Here is an 18472-nt window from a genome sequence, read left to right on the forward strand (position 1 = left end):
AGCGCCAGTGAAGTCTGGTTTGACACGCAACCTCAAGACCTGAATCTCACACACTAGTGAGTATTCTGCGCATACCATCGTGAAATTCTCTTTGTAACCTCCACACGACGGTTGCTACAACTCAGCGGCTTTGTGTGCGACGCGTGCATCACATATACGCCAAGGCCAATCATCGGCAGTCGGCTTATTTGCGTCGAATGCACTCGGGACATCGACAAGACCGTCGACTTCTGTTCGGCGTGCTTCTCTAACCATTCACACACCCTCCTGCCGCCGCACACGATCGTACAGCTTCGCACCGTCAGGATGCGCATGTATCTGTTCTCGGTCCTCAACGCAGCGAAGCAAAGGGCGTCGGAGATTTCCGTCTCTCGTTCGGAAGTCCCACTTGTCTGCGCCGCTTGCAAAATCCCGGTTGATCTCAAAATGTCGCGCTGGTTGTGCTTGGACTGTGAAGGTAGGTGGCTTGACAGACTTCTCGAATGTATGGCTCATGGTCTTTCCAGATTCCACATACATCTGCAAGAACTGTAATGACGATGTCGAGCGGAATCGACCATGGCAAAACCCGGATGCGCGTACCATTCCTGATGATAATCCTGGCGGCCACCACTGGGCACACACCCTCCTGTTCGTGCATGGAACGGAGACACCCACGCTAGCTAGCCTGGTCACGAGCAGATACCTCTCAATGGAGGTGAGGTTGCCGCTGCTGGAGGCAAAGCTCGATCTGTTGTCGGCGGATGTGAAGTCTAGCCTGTCTAGGGCGCAGAGGGGCACGGCGCGGGAGAGTTCGGCTGCAGGGGAGGAGTCTTTGCAACAAGAGGGCTCGGTACAGGAGGATTCGATGCCAGAAGGGTCGGCACTGCAGAAGCCGACGCAGGAGGGCTCAGTGCAGGAGGACTCGGCGGTGCAAGTGGGCTCGGCGCAGGAGGGCTCGGTGCAGGATTCGATGCAAGAAGGCTCGCCAGCGCAGGAGACCTCGGAGCAAGAGCATTCGGCGGTGCAAGGGGAGCCAACCCAGGAGGACGCAGTGCAAGAGGACCTGGTGCGGGAAGAGCTGCTGCGGGAGGGATCGATGCCGGAAGGCTCGGTGCTGAACACGACACAGGAAGGCGCACCTGCGCAGGGGCGCTCGCCAGCACAGGAGCACTCGCCAACGCAAGGACACTCGCCAACGCAGGAGAGCTTGGTGCAGGAGGGCTTGGTGCAGGAAACGGCGCAGGAAGGTTTGCCCGCTCAGGAGACCTCGGAGCAAGAGGATTCCACGGTGCAAAGAGACTCGGCGCAGGAGGGCTCAGTGGAGGACCCGGCACAAGAGGATCCGGAGGCTTCGATACCGGAGGGCTCAGTGCTGGACATGGCACAACAAGACTCGCCAGCGCAGGAGGATTCGGCGACGCAGGAGAGCTCGGTGCAGGAGGACTCGGTGCAGGACACGGCGCAGGAAGGTTCACCAGTGCAGGAGGAGTCGGCAGTGCAGGAGGGCCCAGTGCGAGAGGGTTCGGCGGTGCAAGAAGGCTCGGCGGAGGAGAGCTCGGTAATCCGGGAGGGCCCTGCGCAGGGGGGCTCGGTGCAGGAGGACTCGGTGCAGCAGGGTTTGGTGCGAGACGCGGAGGCTCCGGGGCAGCATGAGGGTTCGGCGAACAGGCAGGGGTATTCGGTTCAAGAGGATTCCAAGCATTGCCAGGGGTGCTGTTGTATCATCACTTGAGTGTAGCGTGTACGTTGTACGCTGGGTAGCACAGTTGTCTGTAAGAATAGGGCAAGGCACGACATCCCTCGATACCGAAGACTCACTATTGATGGAGTTCCTCGAACATAGGACCAACACCGGCGTGGTTTCCTATGTTTCCGACTTGCTCTTCCAACGACACACGATGCGACACAAGAAGCGGATGATGCAAAAAAGTACAATACGCGAGAGGTCTACGTACAACACATTACTTTCTTCTAGTGGCTAGATACCGTCAGCTGTCCCCTGCAGTGCGTGCGTATCGCGCGAGCGATCCTAGTCTACATCCATCTCCGTGGGCCCGTTGTCAGGCTTCGCGCCCTCGGGCTTGGGAGTCTCCTGGCCCGTCTTCGGGGTCTCCGTGCCAGGCGTGCCCGTCGACTCGACCTTGGGCTTCGGCTTAGGCTTCGTGAGGATCGGCGTCGCGAAGTAGACGATGTCGTCCTTCTTCTTGATCACCTCCGCGGCCGTGAACGCCGGGTCGACGTTCTTCGGCCGCTCGCTCTGCCGCGCGACCTGGTCGTCGAGCCACTTCTGGATCGTCGCGACGCGCTCGACGATCGCCTGCTTGTCCTTCTCCTCGATGTGCGAGAACCGCTCGTCGTTGCCCGTCGCCTGCGCGAGGTAGTTGTTGAGCGTGGAGCGCAGCTCGCTCACGACCCGCGTGCGCGACTCCGCCTCCTTGAACCGGTTGATGACCGGGTCCGCGAGCGCGTGCAGCCGCTCGATCCGCTCGACGTACACGGACTTCGTCGCATCCTCGCCCTCCTCCGAGTACAGCCACGTCTCCGCGTCTGCCAGCGCCGCCTTGATCTTCTCCTTCTCGGCAGCCTGTACGTATGGCGCGTAGCGCTCGTCGAGACGCGACCGCGTGTCGTACACGAACTCCTCGAGGGCGTTCTTGCGCTCCTGCAACGAAGGTGAGCACATGTTCGACGAGTCTCACACAAAACACGTACCTCGGTGTCCATGACGAGCTTGTCGGCCGCGTACATCTGTGCCTCGGCCTCCTTGTACTGCTCGACGATGGTCGGGTCGAGGGACGTCCCGCTCCACACGAACGGCACGTCCTTCTTCTTCACGACCTTCTTCTTCTTCGGCGGCTCCGCCTCTGCGCCATCGACTTGCATCGCCACCTCCTCACGCTCCTCAATCTCCTCCGTGTACGCGCCCTCGAACGACAAGAGGCCGTGCAGGTTCAGACGCGTCTTCACCTTCACGACGGAGTAGTCCCCGTTCGGCTGCGGCTCGACCGCCTTCGCGGTGAACTTCGCGATCCACGGGTTGATGCCTCCGGGGAGACCCTCGGGCTCGGCGTACACAGCCTCGATGTCGAACGCGTCCTTGCGGTAGAACGTGAGCACCTTCGTGGACGGGATGCCGTTCCCGCGGGGGAACACGACGAGCTCCGTGTCCTCGTCCTCGGGCTGGCGCTCCCACGTGACCTTGACGGGGTACGGCGCGATGTCGTGGATGGCGAAGTCGCGAACACGGAAGACGGGCGAGAGCATCGCGCAGGCGAAGGTCGCGCCGCGCGCGGCCGCCTCGTCCTGGTTGAGCGTCGTCGAGAGCGCCTTGCCCTCGAACACGGCCTCGATCTTGCGGCGCACGGCGGGGATGCGCGTGCAGCCGCCGACGAGCTCGACGGCGTCGATCTGGTCGAGCGTAAGCCCGGAGTCGGCGAGCGCCTGCTTGAGCGGCGCCTCCAGGCGGTCGAGCACGGGCGCGATCAGCTCCTCGTACTCCTCGCGGGTGAGGCGCGAGGACGCGTCGATGTCGTTCATGATGGACTCGACGTTCAGGGGCGCCTCCGCGTTCGCGGAGAGCACCTTCTTGACCTTGTCGCAGCCGGCGGCGAGACGGAACATCGCCTTCGGGTTCGACATGACGTCGATCTTGTACTTGGTCTTGAACTCGGTCGCGAAGTGCTGGAGCAGCGTGTAGTCGATGTCACGTCCACCGACGTGGCGCTCGTACGCTGTGCTCTTCACCGCGAGCTGGCCCTTGGAGAAGGCGACGACGGAAACGGACGAGCTCGAGTGGCCAACGTCGACGAACACGACGTGACGGGGGTTCTCGGCCTCAGGGAGGTCGGACTTGGTGATACCGTAGCCGAGAGCGACGGCGGTGGTGTCGTTGATCAGACGGAGGGTGTTGAGACCAGCGATCGCGGCGGCGTCAAGGAGCGCGCGGCGCTGGATGTCAGTGTACCATCCGGGGACGGTGATCACGACGTCGGAGACACCGTTCTTGAGCTCGTTCGCTGCGATGTCGCGCAGCTTCCCGAGGTACATGCCGGTGATCTGGGTGGCAGAGAACACCTTTTGCTCGCCAAGGTAGTTGACCTAATAAATCGGAGTAAGCGTCTGCGGATATCCAGTTACGTCCTTCTTTGCAATGCGTGTAGACCCATTCATGAGTGATATTCGAGCAGGGTAGCGCTGGGTTGAAGCGGGCTTCCAAATCGATCAAGAGCTGTCCGGAGAGACGGGGGAAGCAGTTCCAAAGACACCTCTCATCATGCGGACGATAATCACCAGGGACCCCCTTCACGGATTTTTCTCTCCCTGTTCGGAGAAGACCGCGTGAGCCTTTCATAGCCGTCTGAGTTAGACTGCGACACCCTCTGGTCCGACTCCTGCAAGAGAAGCCTCAGGTCGCACGAGCCCCGAGATCACGATCGAGTGTGCCTTCGATCCCACAGACTCCATGAAAAGGAAATTCTCGAAATAGGCCATCGGCAAAGGTTTCGTCGTACAAGCGCGAACAACCATACGGACTTGCCCACTCGCTCGAGCAGCACGTTGCACGCATCCGCCACACAGAACATAGCCACCTGAGATGGATAACACGCATTGCAAAGAAGCCCGGATACAAAATAGACGCACCTTTGCGCCGACAGTGCCGTTCGCGTCAACGAGCTTCACATGCGTGTATTTTGTCTCCACATCCGTGATCTCAGGGTCGGACACGGTGCGCCCGATGAGCCTCTTCAGGGACCCGACGGTGTTCTTGAAATTGGAGATCTCGAGCGTCTTCGCGCTCTCGCCGATCGAGCGTTGCCTGGGGCCGAACGAAACGAGAGAACTACTCACAAAGGTCAGCACACATCGCCACAGCAGCACCAAGGAAGATACGCACGGAGTTTGGCGGTTGGAGACCTCGTTGATGATGATGTCTATTCCGCGGTGTCTTGCGACACCAATCTGCGCATACAGTCAGATCTCGGGTATCGATATGCACGCAAGCGGCTGCTGGGCACGGACCTTGCTGTGGAGAGCACCGAAATCGATGCCGACGACGGACATGGCGTTCGTATAGTCGTGAGGGGGGCGGGGAGGGTGGGGGTCGTAACGAGAGCGTGCAGGATCGATTGGACACTCGCGCACGCCGCCACTTGCCTTTTACGCGCCCAAAATTTGGTGCGCGCCAGATTGACGCGCTCCGCTTTCGGGCATGTTCTCGAGCCTTCCGCCTTCTTCGGCCACGCTCCCTCCTCGCCGCACCCATCGATATTCCCCACTCGGCGCAGGACAACGTGGAAAATACAACGAGGACACGTCGTGGTCGGTGCTAGAGAGGCGCACGCGTCGTGGCTCGCTGATCTGGCACGACTTCGCGTTCTGTGCAGAGAGCAGCGGTAGATTGCATTAGCGACTGGCGCAAGTCGCCGTCGCTCCCCCGTGTAAGTAGTTTTCCTAGTAATACATCTGCTTCTTCATCTATCTGTATCTACACCTGCCCGCTCGGGCCAACGGCTCCCGTCGTGTTCGCTGAGGTTTCGATGGGCTTCATCGCGGGGAACAGCAACACCTCCTTGATGTCTGCAGGGCGAATGTGTCAGAACACGCACAACGGCGCTAGAAGAGCGTGTGCACTCACTCGTGGAGTCGGTCAAGAACATCACAAGACGGTCGATGCCGATACCCCATCCACCAGTCGGCGGGAGACCGTGCTCGAGCCTGTAGAAGACGTCAGGGGTATGGGGGTTGTAAGAACATTCTGGAGCACGTACGCGTCGATGAACGTCTCGTCGATGCCCTGGGCCTCGTCGTCGCCCTGCTCCTTCTGCCTCGACTGCGGAAGGCAATCCCTTCAGTATACACTCGCTTGACTGGTGAAATAAACGTACCTGCTCCTCGAAGCGTAGACGCTGCTCGAAGGGGTCGTTCAACTCCGTGTACGCGTTGCAGAACTCCTTTCCACACATGAAGCCCTCGAACCGCTCGCACAGACCGGGTCGCGATCGGTGGTACTTGGCCAGCGGCGACATCACCTGCGGGTGGCCGACTGCGACTATTGTTAGTTACGAGCGCGAACTGGATTCTTCGATAGACGCACCAATGAACGCGGGGGAGATGCAAAGGGGCTCGATGTATTCGCCGACAAGCTTGTCAAGCAGACGCGCATTTGTCCTCGGTTCACTGCAGTCAACGTTGTGCTGTCCCCGATGTCAGTGAACGCGTACCAAAGCTGTAGGTATTTGAGAACATACCTTCTTGCACAGTTCCCGGAGGAACACGTTCGTCTCGTCCGTGTGCAGAGTCTCGCTCGGAGGGAACTTGACACCAAGCTTCTCCTCGAGGGTGCCGATCATGTCGTACCTTGGCCACGGGCGCTTGAACTCCAAAGTCTGGACCTTGTCGCTGTTCTTGCCCTCAGGGTGGTACTCAAGGCTCGTCTTGCCGCCAGTGAGGTACTTGACCATGCCCTCGATAAGCGACTCTGTGAGGTCCATGATGTCGTACATGTCGGCATACGCCATGTAGAACTCGCAGATCGTGAACTCTGGGTTGTGCGTGAGGTCGATGCCCTCGTTCCTGAACACACGCCCGATCTCGTAAACGCGTTCAAGCCCGCCGACGACGAGTTCCTTGAGGTACAGCTCGGGCGCGATGCGCAGGTACAGGTCGAGATCCAGATCGTTGTGGTGCGTGATGAACGGCTTCGCGGTCGCGCCGCCCGCGATCATGCTCGTCATGGGCGTCTCGACCTCGAGGAAGCCGAGGTTGTCGAAGAAGCGACGCACGTAGTTGATGATGCGGCTGCGCGTGACGAAGATGCGGCGCGTGTCCTCGTTCAGGATGAGGTCGAGGTAGCGCTTGCGGTAGCGCGTCTCCTGGTCCTTCAGCCCGAAGTGCGCGGACGGCAGCTGGTGCAGGTTCGGCGCGAGCAGGATCATCTGCGAGGGCGCGATCGAGAGCTCGCCCTTCTTGGTGCGCGAGGGCGTGCCGATCACGCCGACGATGTCGCCGCGGCGGAAGTGCTCGTGGCACGCGACGAAGCCCTCGGGGTCCTTCGCGTCCCTATATGCGCGCACAGTTGGTATGCTGAGGGAGGTGATGGATGCGAAGAGGTGGACTCACTGCTTGTTTGCCATGATCTGCACCTTACCGCCCTCACCGTGGAGGTCGTAGAAGCGCAGGTTCTGGCCTGATGCGCGTACGTTGTGTATCCTGCCGGCGAGGTGCTCCGTGACACCTTCCAGCTTCTGCCCGGCCGCGATCTTGCCCTCAGGACCGTACTTTTGGATGTAGTTGGTGATCGAGATGGAGACTTCGAACTTGTGGGGGTAGGGATTCGGTTCATGGGTCTCCTTGAGCTTTTGGATGTGACGCGAACGGATCTCATAGTATTGCTAATATAGTGCATGAGAAGGGAAGGTGTGGGGACATATTGAGAGGGCGTACGTTCGGCGAGAGATTCTCCTCATCTGCGGCAGAGCTCTTGGCTGCGGGAGTAGCCTTCGCGGGGGCAGCGGCAGCCTTCTCGGCCTTGGCGGCCTCGATCTTGCGTGCCTTTTCGCGACGCTTGAGCTCGCTAGGTCGCGCGATACAGGTTAAGCGCGGTCTGGGGTAGAAGAAGAGAGTGAACGCACGTCTTGGAGATGAGCTCGCCCGTGACGGGGTCCTTGTGAGTGCCTGCGCTCTCGGCCATCCTGCGTACGTGGGCGAACGATATGGGAGGGGAGCGGGGTGGGCGGGTGTGTCTGAGGAGGAGAGCAGAAGATCGGAAGGAAATCAGAGTCTGCATCCACCTCTCCGCACTTTAACTTTTCGCAGCTGCTCAATTCGAGTCACGGCCCGCAGAAGGCTTGCAAGGTAAGCTCTGTCGATGACTCAGCCTGTCCCACGAATATGCTTTGGGTCACGCTCCGTTAATGTCTGCTTATAGGGTCACGCGTGACCTATTATCGGAGAGGTGGGCGGGTGATTGAAGGCGATAACGGCGGGCGATGGGCAGACGATGATCAGCCCCTTTCCGTCCGTCCTGTGCGCCTTCCATATATCGCTCTTCTGCTTTCTTGTATACCGTCTCTGTGCTCGCGATATTCGCCGCGGAGGAGAGGCGAGGCTGTAGGGGAAAGGAATAAAGCGCCGATCGCTCGGCAGAGGTGTGCAAATATTTTGCGAGGCTGGTGGACCCACAGATGGCGACAAGGCAAAACAAGAAACGCAAAGGCCGGCCCAACGCCCCTCCCCGCGAACGCACCGTCACCACCCTCACAGACGGCCCAGAGGGCTCCTTCATGCCCTCCCCCCTCCCAGACTACGAAGACTCGCCCACAGCTGCGCTCCTCTCGCCGCCCTTCTCGGTCCCTACGCCCCTTTCAGCCGCCACTCCAGCCGCACTGGCCGGGCCCTTCCCTCTCTCGCCCTTCTCTGCCTCCTTCCCCTACCACAACTTTGTCATGTCTCCTCTCGCTGGCCCTCCCTTCCAGTCCCAGCACTCTCCACCCCAGTTCTTCGCCCCGCAACAGCCTCAGTCTATCCCACAGCCCCTGCCAGCTCAACACGTCCTATCCCCGGGTCAGAACGACCTCGAGATCCTCGAACGGCTCAAACAGACCATCAAGAACAACCAGCACGAGCTCTTCCGCCCCGTTCCTCAACCTGCTGCTCTGGCTAATGTCTATCTGGGGCCAAAGGCTTCGCTTGTCTCACATGTCGCTCCTCACCCTGAACAGCTTCCCTCGGACCCCTCTCCTCCTGGTCTCACGCTGCTTTCTCATGACACTGCTACTAAGGATGGCGCGAACGTATCTATTACCAATATCTTGAATCATTCTACCGCTCGTCTTCCCTCTCAAAGCCCCCATGCTCGGGACGGCGCTAAGAAGCCTCCGCATCGCTCGTCGGTCAGCGAGTCTCCGAAGAACAATGTGCTACCTGCCTTTCTTTCCCTCTCATGTGCACCACTCACCGAAATCACATCTTACAGGCTATGCCACCTCCTAGCAAGCGGAATAGCACCAGGTTTGACCCCGTCGAGAACAAACCCGCCTCCTCTGCCGCCAATAACACTGGCAATGCTCGCTATGACCCCGATAGCAGTCCTCGCATGGGCCCACCCGGCCTACAGCGACTTGACCAAGCATCTAGCATCCGCTCGAGCCCTGGAAAGCCAGTACGGAATGAGATTGTAGAAAGTCCTATAGCGTCTGGTGAGCCCTCTCTTGCGAAGTTGCCTATCGCAAACGGGAAGGACGACTCTCGTCCCCGAGACTCTATGTGGCCATCTCGTAACAACAGCATGGTCGACCGGCAGCAACGAACTGAGCCAGACAGAGGTCGTCCTGTGTCCCAGAGTCCGCGTATGGGCAACACGAGCGTACCAGGACTCGACAATGGCAACGATGCCCGAGAGCTGCCATCTCGAGACTCCAGGAACTTCGATCGGGAAAGGGACAACCAGAGAGATCGCGAAAACCAACGCGACAAGGACAAGGACTTCGACCGCGACAGAGGTCGCTCGGTACGGGAGGAATCCAACCGATTCCGTGACGACCGACGCAACGACGACCGTCCTCGTCCTTCAGATAACCGTCGTCCCTCGCCTGACTCCCGGAGATACGAGCCCAGGTACCCACCTCGTCGGTACGACTCTAAGGCCTCTGAAAACTCTGTAGTCTCGCCTCGCCTCGCCGACAAGAGCCCCCTTGATGTCCGTCCGCCTCCTCGCAATCTCGGAGAGGAGCGCGCGATCATTCGGCCTCCTATTGACCCCTCTGTGCCGCGGACGCCCTTGCTTGATGAACGCCGTGTTCCACCTACGCCTCCTGCTGTGGAAGAGCGGAACATCAAACCCCTTCCGTCTTCTGTAGATGACCGTCGCGCTCCTGTCTCCTTACCTGGGCCCGATCGTTCGGTCAAGGCCAGTGATGACCGGCGACCTCCACCCCTTGGCGACAGACTTCAAAGGCCGGAGGATAAGCGGCCTTTACCTTCGGCAGCCTCGGAGCGTCCTGGCCCCCCTACAGACGACCGTCGACGTCCTCTCTCTCCAGCTGCTGGTGACCGGTACGGAAGGTCATCAGATGATCGCCGTGGTCTACCGCCTCCACCTGCAGCCTCCTCTGTGGACCGTCGTCCGGTCGACGATCGGCGCCCTCCACCCTCAGTGGACCGGTACATTCCAGCGTCTACGGTGGACGACAGACGCCCGCCTGTCTCTGCGGTTGAGGATCGTCCACCCATGGCCAGGCCAGAGGTAGAGAACCGCCGTCCACCCTCGCTGGAGGAGCGTATCAGCCGTGCCCCTGTTGCTGTACTGCCTGACTCTGTCCCTGCTCGTCCCATGCTTGAACCGCGCGGTTCTCGACCTGCGCAGGCAGATGACCGCAGCACACGTCCACCTGTACCGCTCGAGGAGCGTATCAGCCGTGCACCTTCCCTTCATGAACGGCTCAACCAGCCTCCTGTCAGGCAGGACGACAGGCCGGTGCCCCGTCTCGAGGACCGCATCAGCCGGCCTGCGAATGCCCCGCCTTCTCTGGAAGAACGACTCTCTACCCCTGCTGTTCCTGATGAGCGTCTCCGTCCTCGGTCTCGCAGTCGACCACCTAGGCCGCTCCCTGCGCCCTCCGAACGCCCTCCCGCCCGCTCTGTAGATGACCGCAAGCCCCTCCCTGCGCCTGCAGTAGAGCGGCCAGCACCGCGCGCTGAAGACCGCGTCTTCACGCCTGCAGACCGCTTTCCCCGCGCTGTCACGCCTGCAGGAAGCGACCGTGGACATCCTCCTCCTGCCCGGAACTCATACCGTGCGCCTTCTGTGGCCCGTGACGAGCCACGCACGTTCAGGCCGCCTTCTCCGGCCCGGTCTCCAGTGCGTTCTGACGTGCGTGAGTTCCGTCCTGCGGGTGAGCCCAGGGATCGCCTCTCCTACCGTCGCAGCCCCGTGCCTGAGCCAGATCGCTACGCCTCCGAGCGACGCCCTGCTCCCGCATCTACGCCTGCTCCTGAGCCGATGGACGTCGATCTCCACCCTCGCCCTGCAGAGACTCGTCTGTCCTACCGCCGCCCTTCGCCGCCCCCCGCAGAGACGTACCCCCCCCGCGATCGGGCTTGGGTACCTGCCGGGGAAGCCTACAGGGAGCCCGAGCCCGCACGAAGGCCAGCGGCCGATCCCGCCCTCGCCCCTCACTCGTACACCCGGGAGTGGCGCGAGGGCGAGCGGCCGTACGGGGACGACTACAACGAGCGCTCCTGGGACCGCAGCCGCGAGTACGACCGGGACGCGCGCTTTGTCGAGCGCGACGCCGTCCCGCCCGCTTGGGAGACGCGCGAGGAGCGCGAGCGCCGCGCTGCGTACCCTGCGGACGTGCCCCCTCCGCCGCCTGCATCGCGCTCGTACGACCGCCCGCTCAGCGCGCGGCTCTCCGACGCACATCCGGACGACCGCGCGTACCACGACCGTGGGCGGTATACCGTCGAGCCGCCTGCGGCCTCCTACTCCCGGGTGCGGCCCCGCAGTCCGAGTCCTCTTCGGCGAGCCGGGGGCAGCGACGACATGCGTGCGCCGCCGCCGAAGCGTGCGCGGGACGATGCGTATTACTATCCCGACGAGCGCGCTGCTGAGTACGCTCCTCCGCCTCCGCGCTTGCGCACGCCTCCGCCGCCGGCCAGTGTGTACTACGATGAACCTCGGTACCCAAGTCCGGCGCGGGACTATGTCGATCCGAGGGAGCGCGACGTTGGATACGCGGCGTACGACCGTCATGCAGATCTAGACGCAGCGCGCCGGCAGGCGCGACGCTCGCCGCCTCCGTATGCGTATGCGAGGGACGACAGGCGCTACTAGCGCGTTTCATTGGTGAGTATCATACCACTGTTTATTGCGAACTGTCTAGCTGACGTATCTCCCTCTCGCCAGACATCCTACACAAAATGTATATACATGTACTCATCTGTTCTCGTCGTTCGTGCTTTGGTTTGGTAGACAATATCTGTATTGCGAGATCTATGTTCGTGCTTGGATTGTACCTATGTACCGACCAGCGACTTTCTTGCATTCCCCATCTTATATACACCGACGTGAATCTCCCTGCTTGAATGATATGTCCGCGTTGTATGACTCGCACCCAAACAGATCCTGTGCCGCGTCGAGCCACAAGCGCCCAAACGAGCGTAATTGGAAAGCAGAGAGTCCGGGCTCGACAAGCTTGGACCGAACCACAACGTCCGCTACCCCGCCCCCGCCCCCGCCGTCCGCGATGACCACCGTCTCCCCCTTTGCCCGTGCGAGCGTATTCGACGAGCCCCGCCTCGGCGGCCGCGAGCAGTCGGTGAGTACGCTCTTTTGCCTGTGGGCTGCAGCGTAGGACCGCGCGTGATACGGCGCAATGCAGATCGAGGAGATGTACAGCGTCCCGGAGAGCTTCCTCGAGATCGAGGTGCGCAATCCGCAGACACACGGTGAGTCGCGTATAGGTTGTGGTGATTCGCTGGGGGTGGGGGGCTAATCTGGGCGAGCGGCGTTGCAGGATTTGGGAGGAAGATGTACACGGACTATGAGATCGTGTGCAAGGTGCGACACCTCCGTTCTTCGCTCTAATTTAGCTCGCTCACCTCGCGTTGTCACCTCCCCTCGCCCTGCATCCTCTTCTGCTCTTCCTCGAACCATTGCCACTGCGTACACATCGGACGTACCCACGCTAGACGAACATCCCCGCGTTCAAGCTCCGCCACTCTGTCGTGCGCCGCCGCTACTCAGACTTCGAGGCCTTCCGCGACATCCTCGAGCGCGAGTCCACGCGCGTGAACATCCCGCCCCTCCCCGGCAAAGTCTTCACGAACCGCTTCTCAGACGAGGTCATCGAGAGCCGGCGTGAGGGCCTCGAGCGCTTCCTGACCATCGTGGCTGGGCACCCCCTCCTCCAAGTGCGTCCTCCTCTACCCCCTACTCCTAGTTGTGCTGACGCCGCGACAGACCGGAAGCAAGGTCTTGTGCGCGTTCCTACAGGACCCCGCGTGGGACAAGGCGCAGTGGCAGTAGGCCCTGCGCTCTGATCCCCTTCTCGCCACCGCAGCAGCAGCATTGCATCTCTGCGTCTCCTCCTTACGTTCATGCTCGCTCACGCCTCTTTATCGCCTCTGTTTTACGCTCTGTCTGCTCACCTTGTATGTTCATCCCATTTAACGGATCACCCTACCCCCGGGAATAGCGTGCACTGCCGGTGCATATCTGCCAGCTCGAAGGCGTCTCGGCCGATAACGGCAAAGTCCAACAATTCATCACATCCCTCGAAGACTTCAAGCATGAGAATCAGGTCGCGATCTATTCCAATAACCAAGAATCTATTATACGAATCTAGAAGATATGCAATGAGCGGAGGGGGACGACAGTGGGTGAGTATACTTTTCTGCGCGCAGGTCGCGGGAGCATATCTAGGTCGTAAGGAGCATAGCATGCGGTAGGGCGAGAGCAACATTACGAGATCGAGGTAGGAGGGGAGCCGTCCATGGCTCATACGTCTTATACGTACTTGGAGAACCAGGGGATGAGCGACTGCGCGAGCGTGTAGCTGAACACCAGCTTCGGACCGACGACCAAGATCTGCATGCGCCAATCCACCACCGTCAGCGGCGTGTCCCCTTATCAGCAGCGCGAGAAAGATGGGGAGTGACGTACCTTGGGCGTCAGGCCCTTGAAGAGCGCGCCGGGGCCCTCGTTCTTGAGCAGGTCCTTGACGACGGTCATGCCGCTGACCTTGCTCTCGAAGTTCGCGTTCTGGATGCGCGTCTTGATCGTGTCCAGCGGCGCGGCGACGGTGATGGACGCGACCGCGCCCGCGATGGACGCGACGAAGTTCTGCCCCCAGGTCGCCTTGTGGTAGTCCTGGATGCCGAACATGTACTCCTTCGTCATCGCGGAGGCACCGAACAACTGGACGGAAGTTTGGTCAACTGGAACATTGAAGCGGTATGATGACAACGTACTGCGAAACTGCCGGGGGCGTTACGCGCCATTGTCCAGCCCCACCCGCGGTAGAGAGTGGTGCCCTCCTCCATGAAGATCCGGACGACGCCGCGACCACGGAACGCCTCGGGGTTCACCTGACGCTTGATCTTGAGAGCGTCCAAGGGGAGCAGGACAACTTCACCGATACCCGTCAAGCTGAGTTTACGTCCGTCAGCTAATCGCACACGTAGCACACAGACGCGTCAGACACGCACCTGCCAGCAGCGGCCTGCATGACCATCTTGCCCTTGCGCTCGCCGAACGCGTTCGTGAAGCTGCTCTTGTAGTTCCGCGAGAGGACGTCGTGGAAGTACGGCTGTCCGCCGTACTTGTATATCCGCTGCGTCACCTTGTAACCCGCCGCGTAGCCGAGCCCAGGGAACAGGGACAGCAACCGGCGACCAAGGGGTGCTGCTGCGTGCTCCTTGAAGATGATGGGGGAGATTGTGGCCATCGACACCTGTGCCGGTCGTGTGAGGTCCTGGTCCTACTGAAAGGGCTCTGACGCGAGGCTTGGCACGCACCTTGGTCTTGTTGCTCATCAACCGCTTCGCAATCGTGTCCACGGGGTGGAACAGGAGCAGCTCAGCGATACCTAGATGTCATGTCTACGTTTACTTTTCGCGCAGCTTAGAGAAGAGGTGCTGGTGCGCACCTGAAGCTCCCGAGCCGAGGACACGGGCTGAGCCGGAGTCGCTGCCTTTGACGTTGATCGTGGGGGACATGGTGAGAACGTGAAAGCAGACGACGGGGCACAAGCAAAAGACGGCGGGGACGATGAGCACAAGCAGAAGAGCCAAGAGCCAAAACTCCTTCTCCGCACTTTACAGCGCAAATTGCAGCCACAGAGCGCAAATATCCGCAAAGTGAGGCACGCGCTGCCGCATTTGGCAATTTCAGTAGGTTCGCTCGGCACCGCACCGCGTGAGAGAGCTGAGACGATCCTTTTCATTCGGTGCTAGACGATGGACAAGTACTCTACATTGAGAATGAGGCGGAGAAACAAGATGCGAGGAGAAGCGTCTGGTGGGTACAAATACAACATCGCGACAAGAACCTGTCATGGTGCAGATACGAGGGCCCGGCTCGCGTCCAGTACGTTTGCTTTGGTTCCGAGTCCACCGAGCTCGCGGGACGCGTCTAGCCCACAACTTCCTCCTTGATTTCCTCCGTCGACGCCTTTTCCCGATCTGAATGCGAGTCAGAAATACCGGCGTTGATCGCGGCGTGCTCGGCCAGGTGGACCGCCGTGTCTTCGCCGTCGAAGAGTCTGTATTCTCAAGTGAGTGGATGATTCGTCGAAGCTCACGTGGAAGGACTTACGCCGCGGTTTCCTCGAGAGTGCGCTACAGGGACACGGTAAGTTTCAATATGGTAGTCGTAATGGACGGGAGGAGTAACGCACGTTCTTGGTCTCGACGAGGAATTTCCAGATGAAGCCTACCTCGAATGCGAGCCAACATACATAGACGATCTACGGTGCGGTAAGTTTTTGCAGGGTGGCGGGCATGGCATGAAGACTCACGTAGTATTTCCATCCGAGACTTTCGGAGAGCTACATATCAGCACATTACTGATGAACGGTGTGGACAAACGACGTACTGCGCTAGCGCGATAGGGTTGATGTACCTGAAAGGCGGCGTCAGTTTTAGCTTACTAAGACCACGGACAACGCACTGGTTGAAGATCAAGGATAGCGACAGCGCAAGGTTGAAGATCGTAAACCCCTTCGCGCGAAGAGGGAAAGGTAGAATTTCGACGGTGTATCTACGCGCGAAGGCGGCGGTCAGAGACGTCTCTGCGTGTTTTTCAAATATGCAAGCTTACGCGACAATCAAGGGCGTGAAGGCAATCTGGAGGAGATGTTAGCGGGAAGTGCTAGGCACTTTCAGACGCGAGAACGTACATCGTCTATGAAGGTCCCCGTCAGCATGAGGTGCACGCGCATAGTAGATTCAAATATGACTTACAGAAGGCGTAGAATAGGACTTTTGATCATAGTCAATACCGCGAGCGTTATATCGCGATTGAAGACTCACATATCATGGCGATGAAGGTGTGCGCGGCAGTGATATTTCCCGTCTCCGAGTACAGTCCGAAGCAGACAGTCTGCAGGACCCAGAAGACGAACATGCCGATGGTTGACGCGATGAACAGTGGCCGCCTGCCAATCTTGTCACAGAGCAGGCCCGCAATGACTGCGATGATGAAGTTGTAGATGTTGAGGCAACCGTTCTAGGACGACGTTAGCGACCCCGCCAGGATGCGCCGCCTTCGCACAACTTACGATGAGGAGCTGCGTGGTAGGGTCGGTGACTGTGAATGGCATCAGAATATATCATGTGTCCGGCAAGACGAAAGACCTACTCCCGATCGCGTCGAAGATCTTGTTCATGTCTGAAACAAATCGCGGTGAGCATCGAAGACACTGTCTGCACACATGTACGTACAGTAAGCGCTGCGCCAAATTGTAAGCATATGCATGAGCCGATAAAAGTCGAGAAGGCGGGCTTACATGAGGTTGTTTCCGGACCACTGGGAGAAGAACGCGATTGCGATCATGATCCGGAGGCGACGCCTGTTACCAGGGGTCTTGAAGAAGCTCGACCACCCTACGTTCGCTGCAACCTCCTTGTCGAACCTGATCGCAGCCCGGATCTCTTCGAACTCATACTCAACGAGAGCGTCGGTCCTGTCATCAAGTTAAAATCGCGAGAGGTACCATAAAGTGCAGAAAACGCTACCTGTTGCCGTTGGCGTGGTAGTACGCGAGCACGCGAAGTGCTTGTTCCTCCCTGCCCTTCGAGCAAAGCCATCTTGGAGATTCAGGGATGAACCAGACGAGTATCAGTTGGATGACCGAGGGGAGCGCCTGTATCGCAGACGGGATTCTCCAAGACCAGCTCGTCGGGAGGTGGAACGTTCCGAACGTCTGTGAGCCAGTCAGCCTTCTGTAGCATTTCGAGTCCGACTCGGGCGAAACGTACCGTCCACGCAGCCCTGAAGTGATACGAAGAAGATGAGTAACGAGCCAAGTAGTGGGGTACGGACCGCAACTCACGTAATGCTTCCGAGGAACCTACAGAGTTCCGCTTGTGAGCAAACGGTCCAAGATGAGCGTGCGAGAAGATCGACGCACCAGAGCGTGTTGTACAGCGACGTCGCGGGCCCTCGCTGGGTAGGGTATGCTATTTCCGTAATGAGGACTGGAGCCGCTGCGGCGGCGAACGTGAGGCCAAAGCCGATCAAAAACCTTCGCGATATGAGCGGACCGGGCTACACCTTCGACGGAGACGGGGTACGTACCGTGCGCCGATGAACATTCCCACAGAGTGCGACGCGGTTTGGATCACCGTCGCTACGCACATGATCGTCGCTCCAAGAATGACTGCTGCACGGCGGCCGAGTCCGTCGGACACGTATGGCGAGAACGGGTATGCGGCGACTGAGCCGATGTTCTGCGAGAGACGCGAGATGAGTCTTTTGGTAAACTCATGACGGGGCGATACAGACCTGGATTGCACTCAGGAGTCCAAGCTGAAATGAGAGTCAGCGTGCGAGAAGGCAGGTTGACAGCGTGACGAACCTTTCCGCCGCTGGGGTAGTCGAAGGCTTGGTTCCATTGTGGTAGTGACTGGAGACCGTCTACGCTCGCCGCTTGAGCGCTGAACTCTGCTGCCGTGTGCGAAAGAACACTCACTCATCATACTTCCATCGTACCCGTTCGTTGTCGACGTGATCAACCTAGTATTATCGTCGTCGTCAATCCCGCCCGAGAAGGGAATAGCGGTATACGTACAAGAGCGCTATGCACAGGTTCAGCTTGATCATCCTCGGGTTCTTGTACCATGGCTTGTGGTCCTTAATGAGATGCGCGTATCCCTGACCGTTCCCGGCCGACACTGCTGCGGGTCCACCCATGCTTGGAGAGTGCTGTCTGATCGTCGAGAGGGTTACGAAGGATATTCCAGGCTCGAAGGTAACGAGGCGCGGGCGTGAGGAAGGAAGACGGTGCCACAGACAAGCACAGCGGCTCTTCCTTGACGCTGCAAGGCGAAGGAATAGCAAGCCTGGTACGGCCGCAGACTGGTTTTATCAGTGCGCGCGCGGGGCATGAGGGGCACATTGCGCCCGGGGTTCGCGAAGCCGCGCGGAGGAATGTCGCGAGAAGCTTGGGCAATCACCCGCGGGAGGCGTGCGGGACTCTATCGCCCGGCAAGCGGGCTGGCGCAGGCCTGATGGCCATCTGCGATAGCGAGCCCGGCGTGGCGAGAGCGCGTGCGCTTCGCGAACGCAACGGGCAGGTGCGACGACAGGGCGGCGGGATGCAGTGTCGGAACTGTGATCGGAACCGTATTGCGCGCAGCGGTGCCCATTTTGGGGACGATGGTAGCTTCATGAGTAGTTCGAGACCGACGCGTTTATGCGACATTAACTGCGGAAGGGATGTGCGACATTCAGTGCCGTAGTAGTGTCAGGGAGCGCTAAAGCTTGGGC

At 59.7% G+C, this 18472-nt stretch overlaps 6 protein-coding genes across 6 annotated transcripts; 2 read left to right on the forward strand and 4 right to left on the reverse strand.

Annotated features, from left to right (window-relative positions):
• Positions 1 to 1895: 1895 nt before the first annotated feature.
• Positions 1896 to 5072, reverse strand: TRAVEDRAFT_142636 (heat shock protein). The gene is made up of 5 exons (XM_008036502.1): positions 5002 to 5072; positions 4877 to 4941; positions 4624 to 4822; positions 2695 to 4080; positions 1896 to 2644 (listed from the first exon to the last, which is right to left on the reverse strand). Exons 1-5 carry the CDS (start codon positions 5041 to 5043, stop codon positions 2012 to 2014), a joined length of 2325 nt encoding a protein of 774 aa, XP_008034693.1. The 5' UTR covers positions 5044 to 5072; the 3' UTR covers positions 1896 to 2011.
• Positions 5073 to 5372: 300 nt separating this feature from the next.
• On the reverse strand, positions 5373 to 7746 carry TRAVEDRAFT_56549 (lysyl-tRNA synthetase). The gene is made up of 9 exons (XM_008035834.1): positions 7614 to 7746; positions 7426 to 7555; positions 7102 to 7373; positions 6231 to 7041; positions 6077 to 6176; positions 5868 to 6025; positions 5751 to 5812; positions 5618 to 5697; positions 5373 to 5559 (listed from the first exon to the last, which is right to left on the reverse strand). The coding sequence occupies exons 1-9, from the start codon at positions 7670 to 7672 to the stop codon at positions 5468 to 5470; spliced, it is 1764 nt and encodes a 587-aa protein (XP_008034025.1). The 5' UTR covers positions 7673 to 7746; the 3' UTR covers positions 5373 to 5467.
• Positions 7747 to 8165: 419 nt separating this feature from the next.
• TRAVEDRAFT_69582 (uncharacterized protein) lies at positions 8166 to 12059 on the forward strand (the record flags this gene model as incomplete). The annotated part of the gene is made up of 3 exons (XM_008036503.1): positions 8166 to 8897; positions 8957 to 11827; positions 11888 to 12059. 2 exons carry the CDS (start codon positions 8166 to 8168, stop codon positions 11813 to 11815), a joined length of 3591 nt encoding a protein of 1196 aa, XP_008034694.1. The 3' UTR covers positions 11816 to 11827; positions 11888 to 12059.
• A 122-nt stretch (positions 12060 to 12181) lies between these two features.
• On the forward strand, positions 12182 to 13256 carry TRAVEDRAFT_69583 (PX-domain-containing protein). Its single transcript, XM_008036504.1, has 5 exons — positions 12182 to 12299; positions 12363 to 12429; positions 12498 to 12541; positions 12673 to 12894; positions 12944 to 13256. Exons 1-5 carry the CDS (start codon positions 12228 to 12230, stop codon positions 13007 to 13009), a joined length of 471 nt encoding a protein of 156 aa, XP_008034695.1. The 5' UTR covers positions 12182 to 12227; the 3' UTR covers positions 13010 to 13256.
• A 233-nt stretch (positions 13257 to 13489) lies between these two features.
• Positions 13490 to 14700, reverse strand: TRAVEDRAFT_112838 (mitochondrial carrier; the record flags this gene model as incomplete). Its single annotated transcript, XM_008036505.1, has 6 exons — positions 13490 to 13570; positions 13646 to 13900; positions 13954 to 14131; positions 14191 to 14435; positions 14500 to 14570; positions 14631 to 14700. 6 exons carry the CDS (start codon positions 14698 to 14700, stop codon positions 13490 to 13492), a joined length of 900 nt encoding a protein of 299 aa, XP_008034696.1.
• Positions 14701 to 14984: 284 nt separating this feature from the next.
• Positions 14985 to 17896, reverse strand: TRAVEDRAFT_69584 (hexose transporter; the record flags this gene model as incomplete). The annotated part of the gene is made up of 22 exons (XM_008036506.1): positions 14985 to 15245; positions 15299 to 15321; positions 15381 to 15449; positions 15501 to 15519; positions 15578 to 15604; positions 15653 to 15742; positions 15803 to 15828; positions 15882 to 15940; positions 16015 to 16210; positions 16263 to 16291; positions 16343 to 16372; positions 16426 to 16433; positions 16491 to 16667; positions 16720 to 16907; positions 16963 to 16975; positions 17037 to 17054; positions 17115 to 17228; positions 17282 to 17433; positions 17489 to 17512; positions 17562 to 17620; positions 17676 to 17719; positions 17775 to 17896. The coding sequence occupies 22 exons, from the start codon at positions 17894 to 17896 to the stop codon at positions 15116 to 15118; spliced, it is 1617 nt and encodes a 538-aa protein (XP_008034697.1). The 3' UTR covers positions 14985 to 15115.
• Positions 17897 to 18472: the final 576 nt, after the last annotated feature.

Source organism: Trametes versicolor (assembly GCF_000271585.1).
Source record: "Trametes versicolor FP-101664 SS1 unplaced genomic scaffold TRAVEscaffold_2, whole genome shotgun sequence".
In the NCBI taxonomy this organism is placed as follows: Eukaryota; Fungi; Basidiomycota; class Agaricomycetes; order Polyporales; family Polyporaceae; genus Trametes; species Trametes versicolor.